General features: G+C 36.4%; 1 protein-coding gene across 1 annotated transcript in view; it reads left to right on the top strand.

Annotated features, from left to right (window-relative positions):
• LOC137401470 (NEDD4-binding protein 1-like) overlaps window positions 1-19980 on the top strand; it is a 39793-nt gene that overhangs the window by 8656 nt on the left and 11157 nt on the right. Inside the window, exons 4-13 of the mRNA XM_068087824.1 lie at window positions 1591-1751; window positions 4240-4326; window positions 4885-4933; window positions 5981-6085; window positions 9132-9229; window positions 11403-11588; window positions 13272-13364; window positions 14475-14615; window positions 16541-16643; window positions 17082-17216. Coding sequence (XP_067943925.1) covers window positions 1591-1751; window positions 4240-4326; window positions 4885-4933; window positions 5981-6085; window positions 9132-9229; window positions 11403-11588; window positions 13272-13364; window positions 14475-14615; window positions 16541-16643; window positions 17082-17216 — 1158 coding nt within the window. The remainder of the gene's footprint in view (window positions 1-1590; window positions 1752-4239; window positions 4327-4884; window positions 4934-5980; window positions 6086-9131; window positions 9230-11402; window positions 11589-13271; window positions 13365-14474; window positions 14616-16540; window positions 16644-17081; window positions 17217-19980) is intronic.

The raw sequence follows: 19980 nt of genomic DNA, 5'->3' as shown, positions 1-19980 counted from the left end.
TAGCAAACCTATCTTTCAAATCCATCTTAGTAGACTGTCGCATTAGTTATCTTCAAACACTTCTAATCGCTTCATTTGGCACTAAAATTAGTTACAATTAATGTTGTGAGTTCTCAATGGCAACCGTGTTCTGGGTTTCCTGCGCTGCTGATGGAGAAATCTCAAGCCATGTATCCCAGCTCATCCGGAGTTGTCTGCTCCTAAATGTTCTTGAGCCAATCTTCAAATATTGTCAGTAGACCTGCACATGCTCTCACTCTTTCTTCTTCACTCATGCATCCTTGGCTACTTTATTCTCCAATTGTGATCGCTAACTTGTCATGTTCTTGAAATCTATTTTAATAGTAGAACAATTGACTAGAGTTAGTTTGTATCACATTCAAACAATGCTGACCGAAAATCCTCTTTCCAAATAGCCTTTATTTGACGAAAGATATTTTTATTCCTTTTTATTCATATTAATAAGGTTTTCATTGTTTAAATTCATTCCTCAATTCATTTAAACAAATTGTTTAAATTTCTGTTCATGTGAACTCGGTCTATGGTAATGATCATAGATTTATCTCTAACCACACCATGTTACATTCAGGGGTAAGATGTTGGGCTTTTTTAAATTTTTTTGGTCTGCACAAAACATTTTCTTCATGATATGAAGTTTGAAAGTTACAGTCGTTTGACAAAGTTTGAAAACCTACACAAAACACTTTTCTCATGATATGAAGTTTGAAAGTTAGAATGGCAAGTGTTGTTATGTGTTAAATACAAATAAAGTTTCTGTCCAAAGACTTTTATATTTTACTGGGTAACGTCGGGCATCCACCTAGTATCTATATATATATTATATAAAGTATATTTAAACTGTTCTAGAGCAGTGTGAAGTATAAAAATTGCTTGTTTAAATCTTGGAAATTTGGCTAAAGCAGCTTTTCGAGCTAACAACAAGCCAAGACAGCTGGTTTTCTTTGCTCAGACCACATAACATGTTTTCTTCAGTGAGGAAAGTTTCTTTTGTAACAACTTCACAAAAAGAGGACTGCTCTGTTTTTTAATGTTTTATCCTAAATTAACCAGTCAAAGTGCAAGTTTAAGTGTATTTATGTGACATTTTCATGATAAATAGGGAAAGATGATGCTGCTCAAGAAAAAAATGTGTTTTCTGCTTTTGCTGACATGGGTTACAATCTAGGACATTTGTATTGATAGAATTTCTGAACAAAATTTGTGTGTAGCCATTTTCTGACCGAGTTCTGATCATTTTGTAGCAATTTCTTTTAGTTATTCAATTTTTTATTATTACCATCATTTCATTTGTTTGTTTTATGTTTTAACTCGAAGACAATTATGCTACCGTGATAAGAGGGAACATCAGGTGGAGGGTATGCATAGTCATCATTTCAAACACTTCGAACAAGACATGTAGCTTTTTCAGAATATTTCATCCTTTGGTATCATCAGTTTATAAAGTTTACTTACCCATTTTTGTTGTGGAAGAAGATTGCAGTTTTTTTACAGTTTTATTGGCATGAATAGTATCCTGCCTCCTGATTTAGTCACATAGGCATAGCGTGAATGAGCTTTTACTTTACGCAGGAGAAACGCTGTCTGTCGCTTTGGCCTTGTCAGCCATTGAAGATCTTATAGCTAGCAATCAGCCTAAGAATGATCTCTCTGCCGTTGGCTCTAGTTCTCGCTCCTACTCTGACGAGACTAGCAACAAGTTGAACCACAGTCTAAAAGATATGTCAGATAAGGTAAGTACAGTTAGAGGATGACATTTATTGGTTAGTGCTTTAGATTTATGATTACTAAGAAGTAGTGGATATTTTGATGCAGGTACACTGTACATGGGCCTGGTAATAAAAGCTGGCTTGGATGTAGCAGGTACAGATGACGATTTAAGTGCAGCTGTCAATGCTAGTGAATGTTATTAGTTAAATGGTACATTAGAAGGTTGCAGTATGATAATTCGCGCAGTAATGACATGTGCCATAGCAATGACATGTGCCATAGCAATGACATGTGCCATAGCAATGACATGTGCCATAGCAATGAAAGGTGGCATAGTAGCGAAAAGTGTCACGATGACAGGTGTCATAATGACAGGTGTCATAACGGCAGATATCATAGTGATGAAATGTGTCATAGTAATGACAGCTGTCATTATAATAAAAAATGATTTGGCAATAAGAGGTAGCTAGACCTAAACCTAAGCACACGCTAGACCACACAGAGTGCTAGTTCTAACAAATGATTTTAATATTAGCCTAATATGACAGGGTTGAACCTCACAAGATATCAGTTTATAAATTTACTCTAGGTGAATGTCTGGCATTGCACGGGTATATGCTACACATTCATTAAATAAAATTTAAAACAGTTTATAGACAACGTAGACCAGCAACGTAGTTGTTATTGAGTAAGTTTCTTTACCCAATGAATTTGAGTAACTTACCGTAAGCTGTTCTAAATCTTTACTATAATAAGAGCCGTGTCTGAACCGTAGCTAAGGCTAGTCTGGCCTGCTCTGAAGCAAGCCAGCTTGCTTATAATTGTCACCTTGCGCTAGTAAGCTAATGCTGCATTCACATCAGCCGATTTGCAAACTGAGTTGTGGCCGATCTTTGAACTATTTTGTGGGATTTTATCAGATTTTTGTTATCCACATTGAGCCGAGTTTGAACCAAAAGAGTGTGATTTTATTTGCAGGGTCAGATGACTTTAGTTGATGTATTTTTAGTGAGTCATGTTCTGCATTTTGTTGCCTGTTTCCTACTGTTTTTTGTGGAAGTTTTTATCAAATTTTCTAATTATTTTGCACTGCCTAGCTCATCACTAGCGATGCGTAACTATAGGGAGGACGATCTTTTGCTAACATCATCTCAACTCATCAATAATGGTGGATAAATATAGGGAGGGCGATCTTTTGCTAACATAATATGCTTCAACTATTATAGCATTTCACATAATAATTGAAGCATCTGCTTCAATTATCATGACATCGCTGTAATAATTCCATTGATAGGGGCGTTGTCAATCTTCAGGGGTGTTATCAATGGAATTATTACTTGCGGTTGAAGCTATGACAAAAAACATGCACGAATGTGAGGACAAATATGGTGTTCTCTTTAAATGACAATGAGTGACCCGCTGTGAAAGTGATTTGATTGGCTACTCAAATTAAAAATTGGCCATCGATCAGGCACTGCCCGGTAAAATTTCTTTCCAGACAAAATCGGTCTCGGGCTCATTGGCTCTGTTCACGAAATGTGATTTTCAGTCAGTGGGAACGAAATTTGGGCAGAGAATCGGCCTGACATCGGCTGGTGTGAACTAAACTTAACATAGTAGGGGTACTAGTAATAACAATGGATATTTTTGCAAGCGCTACATAAGTATGTGCGTAATTATCTAGGATAATCGCAAGGTCAGCCTACTATAGTGGTTGAGCGTATCTGTCTGTAAAGTCAAAGGTTCCGAGTCCGAATCGACTGCGATGCAGATTTTCCATTCCTAAATTTTAGTCGTTATACACACATACAGACTCTGAGATTGATATATATATATATATATATATATATATACACATGTATATATATAGACTAGCTGAATGGCCTGCGTCGCCGGGGTAATAAAAAAGGCTTAGCACCGTAAATTTATTTGCATTTAACATATTATAACAGTTACCATTCAAACTTTCAAATTTCATATGAGAGATGTGCTTCGTGCACTTCAAATAACCTAGGAGAAAAAATAAAACAGCTGCAAAGGTTTTAAAATTTTTATAAACAACTCTAACCTTCAAACTTGAAATGACTAGCTGTGCCTCCCGGGTATTAAAAATCAGCTTATAAACAATAATAAGTGATGAGAGTTGCCTACCACTTGCTATTAGCCTGGCACATTGTCAATGGAAAAGAGTATTACAAATCAGCTTATAAACAATGAGAAGCGATGAGAGTTGCCTACCATTTGCTATTAGCCTGGCACATCGCCAATGGAAAATTCCAGTAAGCTTGCTGATACGCGCTAGGCTTGTAATGCCGGTACGCCATGACCGTTGCGTCAGCGTTGTCCAGCTACAGTTATTCTAATATTAGCTATAGCTGGACATACTGAAGGACAGACTTTTACATTTATATATATATAGATGTACAGGTAACCATTCTACCAATTTTACTATCTCACTTACATATGTGCTGCTATGACCCGCTGATAGTTCTGTAAAACTGCTTTTACCAGGGAGGTATCAAACTTGAGAATGAAGAAGTGGCTCACTACTCTGATGTCATGAAAAAGCTAGTTTTGTCATGGGCTGCAGGTGCTTCCGTGAGTATTCTCACCTTTTGCATGGGCTACAGGCATGCGCATACTTGTCAGTATTCCTTGTCATGGGAAGCAGGTGCTTTTGGGAGTATTCTTACTTTGGTACAGATCAGCAGGTCTTCATGTATTTAATGATGTCTTACGCTGCAGGTTTTTTTGTTTATCCATCATTTTGGAGCGTATTTGTGTGATTGAGTGCAGAAGCAAGACCTTGCTTCAGATAAACCCAATTGTTTAGTTAATATGTCGATGATCACAGTTTGTAGTAAATCAAAATAAATTCTTTCACACGAACCTGTAGACAGTAACAAGAGCTATTATTGATAATCCTGCCTGTAGTGTGTTGTTGGATATTTTTACTTCTGCTGCATTCTATGCCTTTTATGACAGTTTTATCTATAAAATATATGTGATAAGATAGAAGATAAAGAATTAGCCAAACATTCCCAGACGTATGCCCCTAGTTGATTTAGCATGTTAGACTAATGCTACCAGTAACTACCATGCTTTGAGACTATATTTGTTGTAGAGTATGAATGTCTATGCTTGTGTGTTGTACAGGGGGAGCAAGAGATCATAGACTTAGAGGCTCTAAACTCGGATTCAGAAGGTTTGTCCTTATGTGTTATGAAATTATCATAGACCTCTGAATGAAATTGTATTTCCATCTCATGTGACTCACTTACGACATATGGAAACTACAAACTATTTTGGTTTATTTATTAAATTTTTTGGCTACAGAAAGCCTTAATAACGGATGTATATCGTTCATTCTGCCCAAAATCCTTTATAGCAGCGCGAATATGTGACTGCATAAGCATTGATTATGGATCACGGCCTTATCAGATCAACCTTATATTTTGCCACAGTAAATTTTGGATCTTAGGCTATCATTTTGCAAAAAAATGGACCAGTTAGTTTATTTCACTCTGGATTCACAGTAGAATATCGCGATTTCTAAATTCTTCATCTTTCGGTTTAGGATGGATGAAAAAAGAAAAATGGAGAATGGTGGTCTGCGTTTTAGTCAAACTGAAAAACTGATAGTGTTTTTTGTTGCAGTCGGTTTCACTGAACTAAAAAAAATATTAAACGTGGTTTTTGTTTGTCAAATGCTTTGATTTCCTATGCACTACTTTCTGCTAGTTCCAAAAAACTTTAGCTTAAAGCTCTATGACAAAAACAGCAAAAATACCAAGTGTATATCAGCAAAAGATTTTTAAGCATAAATTAATTCCGTTAGAGCGATCAAAAAATTTGGCAGTGAACGCGGTTTGATGTCAGAAGAGTAGATGTGTTTTTATTGTTTACGCCGTTAGTTCACCGGAAATAAATGTTTCTTCTGTCTTCGCCATGTTTGTTAGTTTGCAGGTTAACATCCCTATTATATTGTTTGATAAGTACAGTTCTTTTGCTTTGCTCACAAATGAAGGATTAGTTCTTTTATAAACTGCTCCCTTTGAAACTAACAGGTCGTAGGGTTGAATTATCAGAGAACACGTTTAGGTATGTCACGGGCGCAACATCAGCGGTAATGGAGTAACAAATAAGCTCCTCTCAAGGAAAGGGATATCTGCTGTATCTTTTACTTCTTTCTCAAATTATACATCTGTCAATCGTTGAATTGATTGATGCCAGCTCTGTTATGGCATTCTAGAAAGTGCTTCGCTGACTGGGCCATCTGCCTCAAATTTCAAGTCGACTAATTCTCATGTGAAAGTAGAGCCAATCACTGCTCTTCCCCATACAAGTAAAAGATCAGGTAAGGCATTGACTCATCCCTGGTTGTTTGTTTGGGTACACAGACTGCATGTACAGAGGCTGCATGTACACAGGTTGCATGTACACAGGCTGCATGTGCATGGTCACTCCAAAAAACATTTGCGTATTTGTCAGTCTAAAAATAAGTAGGTAGTTATATTCGAGTGAGACTACAACTCATGGAAACATACTTGTATAAAGAACCATATAGAAACCGCTCCTTGATTTAACTTATTGAGTAGCCATATGAAAAGCATTACAATTGTTATCGTTTGTTTATATTCCTTCAACTACTGGAATAATCTGAAAAAAATATTATGTTTTAGAGCCGGAAAAGATAGCTTCATAGTTTGTACAATGTTAGTCGTTATCGTATCCCTCTGTCGTTATGAAAATAACTTTCATTGCGGTTCTTTTCAACAACTTCACATTTTAATATTAGTGCATCATAAAATGGCTGTAAGTTTTGTACAATACTAGCTGTGCCTCTCGGCATTGCCCGGGTGTTAAAAATCAGCTTATAAACAATGAGAAGTGATGAGATTCGCTTACCATTTGCTGGCAGGCAACTCTCCAGCAAGTGGCAGGCCATTGCCAAGTGGCCTGGCACATTGCCAATGGAAAATTCCACTAACCTAGTTAGTAAGCTTCAAATGCTGGTAGGCAATGACATTGCGTCAGCATTGTTGCCCAGCTAGGCTATTCTAATAATAGCTATAGCCAGAATGCAGACAAACATACGACACACGGACATACTTTGAGAAATATATATATATAGATTAGTGCATCATAAAATGGTTGTAAATCATGTGCAATATTAGTGCATCATAAAAATGGGTGTAAATCATATGCAATATTAGTGCATCATAAAATGGTTATAAATCATGTGCAATATGAGTGCATCATAAAAGGGTTGTAAGTCATGTACAATATTAGTACATCATAAAATGGTTGTAAGTCATATGCAATATTAGTACATTATAAAATGGCTGTAAATCATGTGCAATATTAGTGCATCATAAAATGGTTGTAAGTCATGTGCAATATTAGTGCATCATAAAATGGGTGGAAGTCATGTGCAATATTAGTGCACCATAAAATGGGTGTAAATCATGTGCAATATTAGTGCATGAAAAAAGGGTTGTAAGTCATGTGCAATATTAGGGCATCATAAAATGGTTGTAAGTCATATGCAATATTAGTGCATTATAAAATGGCTGTAAATCATGTGCAATATTAGTGCATCCTAAAATGGGTGTAAGTCATGTGCAATATTAGTGCTTCATAAAATGGGTGTAAGTCATGTGCAATATTAGTGCATCATAAAATGGTTGTAAGTCATGGGCATTATTAGTGCATCATAAAATGGGTGTAAATCATATGCAAGATTAGTGCATCATAAAATGGGTGTAAGTCATGTGCAGTATTAGTGCATCATAAAATGGTTGTAAGTCATGTGCAGTATTAGTGTATTACTTATATTACTTTGTTTGGTTCCTTCTCAAGCAATGATAAATTTTTTAGATACATGTAATTCAAATCTAAAATTATTAACTGGAACAGTTTTTTGGTTAATGGCCATTGAGACTGCAATTATCATTTGGGAAAATCACTTTATTCTATGCTAAAGAGCACATCAGAGATAAACATTTACTTTTAGTAATTTCACATGCGAGTCCCAGGGCATTTCGGTCAGTTTAGCATTTGATTAGCACGCACAAAAAACCAGGCTCTAATCATATACAATGTGTGAAGAATTATGTGTAAATAATAATATTGTGTGTAGTGCAGTCCTTCATGGGTAAAACTGTATTCTTGGTCTGTCTGTTTGGTTTTACCCTGTTCGCTAGTTTTACTGTACTCGCTGCGATATATTGACCTCAATGTTCTGGCTAGATTTGATACAAGTTTAACCAGGTTGGTTTATTGCATTGTCAGTTTAAGGCAAGATCACACCGTAAAGACATGAAACGGACAAAAATTGTTGACTTCATCGACCATTCTTCATCAACCATATCATATTTACTTGTTAACAACACCTATAGGAACCAAGCTTTAAATGGGTCTCTGTTGGAGCTCTCTTGTTGTAAGGATTCTATTTTTATCACTGTCATCAAGCAGCTTGTTGCTAGGGTACTTTTATATCAATAGGCTCTGCGCTTCACATTCATGTCTTGGAGACGAGACTGACATTACTATACGTAATGAATTAAAGGCCCCCCCAGCAGTGCAGAGAACACTCTAAAGTCACATAGTAACAATGAAGTGTACTATATTGTTGTACAACGTATTTACTCTATGTTTTCATTTGTAAGCAAATCTGATGTCAATCAGTTAACAGTGTGAAGCTGCCTGCCGTCAGGGCAACTATAATGAAGCAAATTTTGGAAAAAGCTGGATTGTTCAATTAGTTTAGATAGTTTTTGATTTACCAGTGAAATTGATTTTAATTTTTCATCACTGGTCGATCAGCAATTGGCCAACCAACTTATCTGTTAAAATTCAGATGACTTTTGTTCAACTTTTAGGCAATTATTTTGCTATGATAACCAATCAGATATGACTCCAATTATCAGAATTTCATTTAATCACAAACAACAAATGACTACACTCTAATTATTTCCTCGCGAGAAGGCTTTTATCGTTTAATTTTTTTTACAAAAATTGCCGGTCCGATTCCAAGTTGCTCGGTTGGGAGTTTTCAGTATGTTGGCTTCTCTGCTGTTTCATGTCTATAAAAAGTGATTATTAGTACCAGTCAACATCCTCATCCATTTTCTTACACATTCTTTTGCTAAACACAAACCCTTATCTTTAGTCAAGCATCTCATAATCTTTACTATAACAGTTGAATTCATTTGTCCTTCACCGTTGGAGGGAAAAAAGACTGCAAAAAGACTAACTTTGGGTTCAGTTCAGAGTTTCTTTGCATTATTTCATTTCACACAGTAACTTGATTTTGATTTTCGCTGTCACCTTCTATGTCGATTAGCCATTGATTAGCCTCAGAGTTGCTAGAGTTAGTTATCGTACTGTGTGTCCCTCAGGTGCAGCTTATGTTGACCTGACAGCCCCCGTTGACAAAGTCGAGTGGAGTGATAATGATGATGACTCGGTGCTATGTGTCAGAGCTCAGCAAGCTATAGTAAGTTTCCTTGCTACGTTTATTATGATGCTGACATGTTCTCACATATTTTATTTTTATTAGGCTTTGCCTCGTTATACGAATGACTATGGAGTTGATGCAATGTTGAAAATAAATTTTGATTTACAATATCAAGTCAATTTGCACTAGATATTTCCTTACCAGAATTGAGAAAGAAAAGTTACATCTCAGCAAGCAATTTATGTAAATGTGTATCAATTATTTATGAATATATATATATAGGGCCTAATATATATCATATATTTACGTATATCATTGTACAAGAGCTTTAGAGGTTGAAATGTATTTGTATGTTTAAGCTCAGTATAACATTGATTAGCTATAAATATGTCCACATGTACATGTGCATTTGATGCTATACATTGCACGCTCATTCTTTGTTTTATTCAGTAACGCGCATATCTAATTGGGAGTTGCCTACTCTAAACAAGAGAAACAACTTTTAAAACGTAGATGAGTGTTCATCCCATAGCTTGAATCTTAATTAAAGGTTGACTTGCAACAAAATTCACATTACGGTTATTTGATATCAACAGATTCACCATGTCTTAATCTGGTGTGTGGAAGGTACAAAATATGTGGAAATGTGATTACAAGTTCTTTAAAGCTCAAAAATGAATAGTTAATCGCAGCCATCACGGAAACACCATAGATTGGAATCTATTTCCAAAACGGCCCAAATAGGACGTAGTTGAACACGATGGCTTCTGTTTACGCTTTCATGCAACCTCATTCGTCGAAATATTTTCACATATATACTTCGCGTGTTCAATAAAACCATGTCTATTGTCCTTACACGTCTTTTTCGTCATAATTGTAAAACTGTTATTTGAGCACTGTTATGTGCAAAACCTACCGTAAAAATTTGTTTAACTTTTTAACCTTAGCTCAAAGGAGTGCATTTCATCTCTGATGAACATGAGGAGCCTGTTGGTCACCTGCGATAGTCGAAAAATGCTGCAGAAACTGTTCGCGCGATTTGGCAGAAAGTATGGGTCTCATGATCAGATTATGACTACATGTAGATGATTAGACCAGGCTATAACGATACTGTGAAGTAGCGAGCATTTATATTTGATACGGCTTTCCGGTAGAACTCGAAGTGTTTGTTATAAATTAGTGCTATGAGACGTGTTATATCGAGCCTTTTATTGGCCTTTAGTTTCATGTGATAACATCACTTGTCAAAACAATAATCAAATTGTTGGAGTATGTCAGCCAAATAAAGAGATTCCAAACTACAGCGTTTTTGTGATGGCTGTGATTAACTGTTCCTTTTTTAGCTTTCAAGAGCTTGTACTCACATTTCCACATATTTTGCACCTACAACACAGCAGAGTAAGACATGTTGAACCTTTTGATACCAAATAACTGTAATGTGAATTTGGTTGCAAGTCAACCTTTAAACGAAACTAAATGATGAACAAAATTCGATAGTGTAATTTGCCATAATGAAAAGTACTGAGATAAATTTTTATCTGACAAAAACATCTTATATGGCAGGCAATTTCGTTATCATCGGCTAATTTAAATAATTAGCCAATGACAAATTGGCTAATTTGAGTAACTTAAGCTAGCAACATAAGCTTGTCTAAATTTTTACTATAATAAGAGCCGTGAAGCTTGCTTGTAATCATTACGTTTGACATTATACATTATGATCTCTCTCGCATTCATGATTTTCAATCGTGCCAGTAATAAATATGACCACAATTATTCCATTGTATACCAATGTAGCGGCTTGGCCTAGTGGATGGAATGTTTGCCTGCAGGTCTGGAGGAAAACTTTGTTGCCAGAACTGGACACACAAATGACCAACAGACAAATGACAAACACTGAAATTTATAGATAAAATTCAAGCTATGAACATTTGGTACATAATAACTTATAAATAATAGTAACATAATAACTAATATATATATATATATATATATATATATATATGTACTTCAAGTAAAGAGATGATGTAACCATAAGTTTATGCCATGTAAATGGTATGCAAGCTAAAACTTCACTAGTCTTGTGAGGTATTAGTTGTCAGATTCTCCATAAAATTCAGTACACTACCCAGACAATTAACAGAAGGCTAGATTTGGAAATGTTTTATCTTCTTTAATAGCTGTTTCTATTTGCGATTTTACTAAATCGTAGTCAGGGGCCTCAAGGAAGGGATCAAGTCAGAGTGGGCCGAGCTATGTTTCCACCCCATCCTCTAGTAGCCCCTCCTACCCACGCTCTACTAACTATGACAGGATAACAAGGTCTAAAAGCAGTCCCACAACAGATATATCAACCATAACATTGGATGATGACACATCCGATATCACAGAACTCGAGGTTGGTGAGCTGATGTGATGAGGGTTGTGACATGTTATGATTCGGATGTGCATCTTGACATGTCATGATTCAGATGTGCATCTTAACATGTCATGATTCAGATGTTCATCCCGACATTACATGATTCAGATGTGCATCTTGACATGTCATGGTTCAGATGTTCATCCCGACATGTCATGACTCAGATGTGCATCTTGACATGTCATGATTCAGATGTGCATCTTGACATGTCATGATTCAGGTGTGCATCTTGACATGTCATGATTCAGATGTGCATCTTGACATGTCATGATTCAGATGTTCATTCCGACATGTCATGACTCAGATGTGCATCTTGACATGTCATGATTCAGATGTGCATCTTGACATGTCATGATTCAGATGTGCATCTTAACATGTCATGATTCAGATGTTCATCCCGACATTACATGATTCAGATGTGCATCTTGACATGTCATGATTCAGATGTTCATCCCGACATGTCATGACACATATGCGCATCTTGACATGTCATGATTCAGATGTGCATCTTGACATGTCATGATTCAGGTGTGCATCTTGACATGTCATGATTCAGATGTGCATCTTGACATGTCATGATTCAGATGTGCATCCTTACATGTACTTTACATAAAATCTTTACTTGAAGCATCTTGACATGAAATTGAGAAGATTCAATTGCTGGCAATGGAGTCTTCTTTTTAGTTTTGTGTTTCGATGTGACGATGCTTTTGCTCCAGACAACCTTTTATTTCATTTGGAAACATTAAAGTATTTGAATTTTTTAGAATTCTATTAATTAAGCAAATTTGGCGGTGGGTGTTGATATTACTAAAAGTAAATTAGTGTTGAAACGTCTCAGGAAAACTGATTTTAGTAAAAATACTAGCTGTATTGAGATGTCAGCTCCGCCTCATCAATTTTCCAACACAACATTTGATTATATGAGCATCTATTTTTGACAAGCTTTTGTGTTTACCTACATTACATTCACGTACAACACTCGTTGTTATAAATTAGCTGTGGATCCTTTGTAAAGGATAGAGCTTTCAAATTGTTTCACCTGTTTTACTGTTCAGTGCTGCTGCAAATAGAGTTCCTCAAGCACATAATTTTATTTTGTGTGTCAAAATACCCACAAGTAGTAGTATTTCAGATCAGCAATACAAGTACAGGTGAGCTCCCATATCTTTAACTGTATGACATTATACATACAGTCACATTATACATACATTCACGATGTCTCATCATGAGTCGTAACATATAGATAGGTTATTTTATGAAAGTTTCTTTGTGAGGAAGACAGGTTTTAAAATTTCAAAACCAAGTCTTGCAGCAAACAATAGATAAACTATTTAAATCACCAATCAGCATTTTAATATTTATGAAATCTCAAGACATATTATATCACCTTGCAACGACCTTCCATCATCAGGTCGTCATAGGTTCCGGAGAGGCACTTCGGCAATCAAACAGTTGGATTTGTGTTCTTTTGGTTCTGTTAGAGCAGTATTCCTACCATAGAGAACTAGTCTAGTTCGTCTTCTAGAATGTTCTATAATTGTTTTAAAGTCTTCGTTACAGCTTCTCCAATATTTAGCTTGGAAATGTATAAAGATTGGTAGTTAAAGTTCAAGGGATTGAACATACATCTGTGGAACAGAAACCAACTTTGTGTTGTAGAAATTTGCTTCTCCTCAACCAGTTTCTGGCCTGGAGAACAAGTTAGTTGGAATGGCCAAGTCCAAGGGGTACGATGAGATAGAGATAGCAATGGTGAGACATATCCTAATATATTGGCTCTGTATGCATCCCATTTGTACATCCATTGAAACGCTTATTGCAATAAATATTTCTACACACTTATCACCTGCAGCTCCGCTATTCCATCTGAGGTTTAATAACTCCGTGTTTTCGTTACAATTTGAGGCTAAGGATATAATATAAATGCTCTACTCATAGTAGCCGGTTTCTATTTATATCTTTTCAAGGCTTTTGGTTTTCAAGCAATAATCTATGTAGTTCTAGAAACTCTGATCATAAAAACTTGCTTGATACTGTCACACTGAAGAAACGATGCAGTTGGGATTTGAGTGTTTGATAAAAAATTTCCAGGTTTTGGGTTTCACACTCACGACATTAAGATTACAATACCAACACACAACCATCTTCGCTAAACTAGCCACCCTGTGGATTTGTAGAACTTTTGCTATAATAAGAGTGATATTCCGTTACATTAAAAATTTTTGTGGAAGGAAAGTGTTATAAGATCAGACTGACAGAGCTCCACGCACTATATACGGCTTATTTAATGTGCACACTTCAAGCAATGCTAAGCTCAATTGGTAATCCTGGAACTTTCATTTTCCGTTTTAAATGAGCCACGATATATCTGTTTAGAAACTTAAAAATTCGCCTGCGCTTAACTTACTCACAAATGCACCAATTACCCTGCAGTGTCGGTTAGTGATGAGCCAATCACCCTGCAGTGTCGGTTAGTGATGAGCCAATCACACTGCAGTGTCGGTTAGTGATGAGCCAATCACCCTGCAGTGTCGGTTAGTGATGAGCCAATCACCCTGCAGTGTCGGTTAGTGATGAGCCAATCACCCTGCAGTGTCGGTTAGTGATGAGCCAATCACACTGCAGTGTCGGTTAGTGATGAGCCAATCACACTGCAGTGTCGGTTAGTGATGAGCCAATCACACTGCAGTGTCGGTTAGTGATGAGCCAATCACACTGCAGTGTCGGTTAGTGATGAGCCAATCACACTGCAGTGTCAGTTAGTGATGAGCCAATCACACTGCAGTGTCGGTTAGTGATGAGCCAATCACACTGCAGTGTCAGTTAGTGATGAGCCAATCACACTGTAGATCGTGATTACAGGCACTGAGTGAGTGTGGGGCTGAGCTGCATGAAAGAAAGTTTGTCTCACTCCTGAATGCGATACGGGATAGAAGACCTTCTACTTCTACCTCCAGCGCTAAACAGGAGGCTAAACCCACCCCAGCTAGAAGAAACATTGCGGTTTGTAGCGCCCGATTAGGGCAACGATGTCATCACTTGGACAGTTTCAACTCTGTCAATTTGTTTATAGCCTCGTTTCAAGTCTTTACTTTCACCTTTAAATTTATCATTAAAATTACATTCCTGACCCAAGAATCACAGAGAAGCTGAGAATTTTATTGTTACTATATCACGGCGTCCTACAAATTTTATAATCTGCAGACGCAGAAACTTTTAGTGTGATTTTAAAGTACCAGCAGTAAACACGAAGATCTCTTTTCAGTCCTGATAGCATAAAATTGCTGAATTTTATTAATGTTTTTATCACAGTGTCGCTGATGGTTCAAGGAGTGTCAATGGTATGATGACGTGATCGATCATTGCTATTATATTGTACTCAAGTACCCCTTGTTTGTTGTACAGTCACACCTCTACATATGAGCTTAATGCGTTCTGAGACTAAGATCGTATGTCAGTTTTCTTGTATCTCAATGCAATATCTCCTATTTAAAATAATTAAATACAAATAAAGTCGTTCCCATGCTATAAAAAAAAACTAAAAACAGTATATTACGATGGAATTATTTCAAGACAGACTTAGCGGCTAACGGTGGTTTAAAAGAGACTAAACAGCGACGCTTTCGGTACACTAGATGTTTATGACGTAACATAGCGTAAACTTTAAATTTAACTTAAATGAATTTAGTTTACTAAACGCAAACTTCAAGCTAAGTTCTGATCTTTTACAAATCTTAACTCTTATTTTGCATTAGTTTTAATTTTTGTATTACCGTATCTTTTTTCTGGTTTGTCGCTTTTTGTCTCGCTTTCACTATAACTTTTAGCTTGCCTTTTTGAAACTTTTAAAACTGATTCAATGAGAAAGACCGAGCGATGTTTTACTGAAGGCGGCTTTTTTTATACTAAGCCACTTAGTGGTCGCATCGAAAACCAGCTTGTATCTCAAAGTTGATTCGCGTCTGGAGGCAGAAACTAGCTGGAAATTTTGCTTGTATTTCGATTTTCTCATATTTTGGGGCTCTCGTATGTCAAGGTACGACTGTACTTGGATTAATTTTTTATTTTATCACAAAATGAAAATTATGCGTTCTATGAACATTACTCCTCCCTCTGTGATTCTGGTACAAAACCATTGAGTGACACTCATAAGATTTGCTCCTAAATAATGAGGGAAGTTAAGGATGAAAAAGTTCAGTTAAAGCTCTCTTGAAGTTTCCTAGTTCACCAAAATTGATTTAATAGGGAAGAGGGGTTATTCAATTTAATTTAAGAGAGGTTAATTTAAGAGGGGTTATTCAGTATCTGCATGGGAAAAAAGTGTGAGATAATTAAACATCTTTCTTTTCATCATATTTTTGCATACATGCCGTGCGTCTCCTCGGATCACTTATCCATGGCAGCGCACTGGTGACATGCTATATTACCAACTTCTTGCTTGGCTCAAGAAGTCATTCTTGTCACATTGGAGTTATCTCCTTTGTCGATATGCAAATTGTGAGAAGTACATTTACAATGTCCAAAGAACTTTATGTTCGTTTTCACACAATGAAAAATTTTGAGTTTTTTGTTTTGAAATTCAGCAGGTATTTACTGTTCGAGTTTCAGGAAGTTTATTTCTTAGAATTGAGGTATTATGGTCACTCGGTTGAATTTTGTCACATGACACATTGGATTTTGTCATCACAGCCGCTTAGGAAATTCTTGCTGTTTTTACATTTGACTTGAAAATACTTATTCTGAAGTATGATGCAGCTACTATGTCTAGACAGACAGGAGGTAATCAGCGTGCAATGGTTACCCTGAGGAGATGGTAAGTTCTGACTCTAGTTTTAATTCAATCTGTTCATATATTAATGACTGTCTCTTGACAACCTGCTACTCCTGGTCATTTTTCTGAGCTCATTTTCTGTTGTCACTTCTGACAGATGGAGAGTATAAACAAGAGACAGATACAACCGAGCTCCCCGACTTCTAAAGCGGTCATGCCGACAGAGAAACGTGTCAAAACAGTACCTTCCGTTCCTGCTGGTATGCATCTCCGTTCGCTAATTTAAATTAGTTTATGGAAAAAATTGAAAATGAAAATAACTTGCATAATTTTGTAAAGGTTTGGTGGTAAGTGGGATGTCTCAATCCTTTCTCAACCTTACAGCACTGTCGGCATATTTTAGACTGTGGCCAGACTTAGTGTTCCAGGTACGTTTGCAAGTGCATAGTATCTGTATGTATGTTTATATATTTTTATACTATCAGGGTAGATATATACAGTAGGCACTCCTACAACATAAATTACAGATAATGTAAAGAATTTAAAAGAAAGAAATAAAGTTTTCGCTTCGCAATGCGTAAACAATCCCATACAACGTAGAGTGTCAAGCCAGGCAAGTTTTCCAGTTGGATTTTAATGGGAACATATTTTGCCGTACTTGCCGCAAAACTAAATTCATGTTTTCATTTTTCATGTAGCTTCTCCTCGATCAGCACCATTATCATCTTTTATTCAACACCAACAGCCCATTGAGCGATATACACAGGGTGTACATCCACAACCCAGTCACTATAATGCTTTGACAAATAACGGGAGTATGGCAACAGTAGCAGGTGAGTGTTAGGTTTAACAGTCTTCATTTGCTTTCTGACAGCAGTCACTCCATATGTCCGTTACTGTTCGCCTCACCTGCCTATCACTATCAGATATTCTACCAGCAACAGAGATTTCCATAAGCCGTGGTCACACGATGGCCGAACCGACTTAGGTTTAGTCCGGTTCGGAAGTTGGTTCGGTTCGGCTAAGCCATATGTCACACGGCATCCGAAGTCACTTTACTTCCTAGATACCATATGCATGGAGACAGGACACTGTTTCATTTGTGGTTTTTATGTGTTTGAGCTAAATATTTCTATTGTAAACAAAAAATCTTTGGGGAACAATTATTAATTATAATTACGCAGCAGATTTATCAGAAGATCGTTCAGCTGCTTAAAACAAATCACTCTATACAAAGATTTTGCCAACCCTTCCCATCACCAAAATTATATTTTTTATTAACATTTGAATGTTTTTCTATGCTGAGTACGTAACAAACAAAAACAGTCTTTTTCATAATTATATGGTTTTACATAAATAAATCAGTCAACGATTCTTTATTAGGATGAGTATGACACATTACTTCTACATATCTACTTTTATTCTACACGAAAGAAAACCACAACCATTCTCTTACATTTATGCAACCCAATCACAAGCTACATTGTGCCTGAGTAAAGCCCAGCAAAATCCTTTTACAATATACCGTCATATGACAATGGATGACGTCTCTTAATTATTTTACTTATTTACCACTGAATTCCATATAGTTTTGTGCTCTCATTTCATTCGAAATGAAAAACCAAATATTGTAAATGACGCCATATTTTTTGATGTAGTCCGGGTGAGCCTTGTCGTAAATTGCTTTATGGTGTTTTATGAATGAAGTAAAAAGATCATCCCATATCTTTAACTTTGCTCACACACGTAAAGAAAATTTGACGCGTGCTCGCTAGAATTTTAATCAGCCAATAAGATTTGGCCACGAAATTACGAGCAGGACCGAAATGGTTCGTTTCGGCCAGAAATATCTTCGGCCGAACAGTTTACAACTGACACCGACATCATTTTGTGTCGTTTAGTTCATTTCGGCTCTCGTGTGGCCACCCCTTTATGCAGTCATACCTTGATGTATCCATGTCCCAACATATAAAAAATTTGAGATAACAAGGAAAATTTATTCAACTAAATTTAAAGTTCATGTTGTGCTACCCAGCGTCACAAAAGTGTAGCGCACCAAATGTGTTACTGTCAAGTCTCTTTCACACCACCATTAGCTGCTACTTCTGTCTCGAAGGTAGAAACTCCATACAGGGATGTTCAGAATAGTGTTACATTTTATTGCAGGTCACTAAACAGATACTTGTTATTCTGCGAGTGTAGGTGTTGAGTTACAGCAATTAAAACATGTTTTTCCATCGTGATATCCTACGTTTAGGCGTTTTTCTTTTTTGGGTTGGAACTGATTAATTTATTTCTGTTTAGTTATTTTATAGAAGAGTAATTTATTTGCAATTGAGGAGATTTGAGATACGAGCTCATTTTTGGAACACTTAAAGCTCGGATGTTAAGGTAGTGTCAGAAATCGAAAATTCTGGTAGCTTTTCGATAATTCTGATGAGGTTGATTGTCTTGGCATTTGAGGCAAAAACCATCAGAACTTGTTGACGCTATACACTGAGCTGTTGCCAATCTCTCATTGACGATGGGATGTCTGCAAATTCGTCAAATCGGAAGATAATTTGCTTGGAAATATAGCTTTTTGTTGATTGTACAGTTTTTCACTGCGCTGGTGCCGACCTTTTCCTAGGCTTGAATCCTCTAACATAGAAAAATTGTTTTTACTAAAAGCGATGGTCGTTCATGTGAATTTTGAAATAGTAACTGTGTAGCAAGTAGTAAAAATTCTGTTGCTGTTTTTTAATATAGAGGGATATTAATATTATTAATAATATATAAAATTCTGATCTTGTTTCTTGGCTGAATTGGTGCTAAAAACATACGAAATGTGAATTAAAAAGTGACCGCAAACCGAAAGTGAGTTTACTTTAACAGGTACTGTTTTGAACATTAGATCGCTAGTCTTGGGAAAATCAAAAAGTGTATCTCCAAATCGTTGAAACGGCAGGGTGCGAGTTCATCGGCAGGGGACAACTCTAAATCCATTCGAAGCATGGAAACCCAGTGAAAAACTCTTCATCGGAAAGCATGCTGCGATGTGATGTATTCTCATAGCATGTGATTTCGTTGTTTATTTGACATGATATGCTTTCATAGTCTCTTCGTAACTTGCTGTAAAGTTGCTCCTTACTCACTAATCTTCAATGTATTCATTTGTACCTATACAAGCAGTGTCGATAAATATTTGTACCCATGCAAGCAGTGTCGATAAATATTTGTATCCATACAAGCAGTGTCGATAAGTATTTGTACCCATACAAGCAGTGTCGATAAATATTTGTACCCATACAAGAAGTGTCGATAAATATATGTATCCATACAAGCAGTGTCAATAAATATTTGTACCCATGCAAGCAGTGTCGATAAATATTTGTACCCATGCAAGCAATGTCGATAAATATTTGTATCCATACAAGCAGTGCCAATAAATATTTGTACCCATACAAGCAGTGTCGATAAATATTTGTACCCATGCAAGCAGTGTCGATAAATATTTGTACCCATACAAGCAGTGTCGATAAATATTTGTACCCATGCAAGCAGTGTCGATAAATATTTGTACCCATGCAAGCAGTGTCGATAAATGTTTGTATCCAT

This window comes from Watersipora subatra, chromosome 8 (assembly GCF_963576615.1).
Source record: "Watersipora subatra chromosome 8, tzWatSuba1.1, whole genome shotgun sequence".
NCBI lineage: Eukaryota > Metazoa > Bryozoa > Gymnolaemata > Cheilostomatida > Watersiporidae > Watersipora > Watersipora subatra.
The sequence above is the reverse complement of the archived record's forward strand: the minus strand, read 5'-3'. Positions and strand labels throughout refer to the sequence as shown.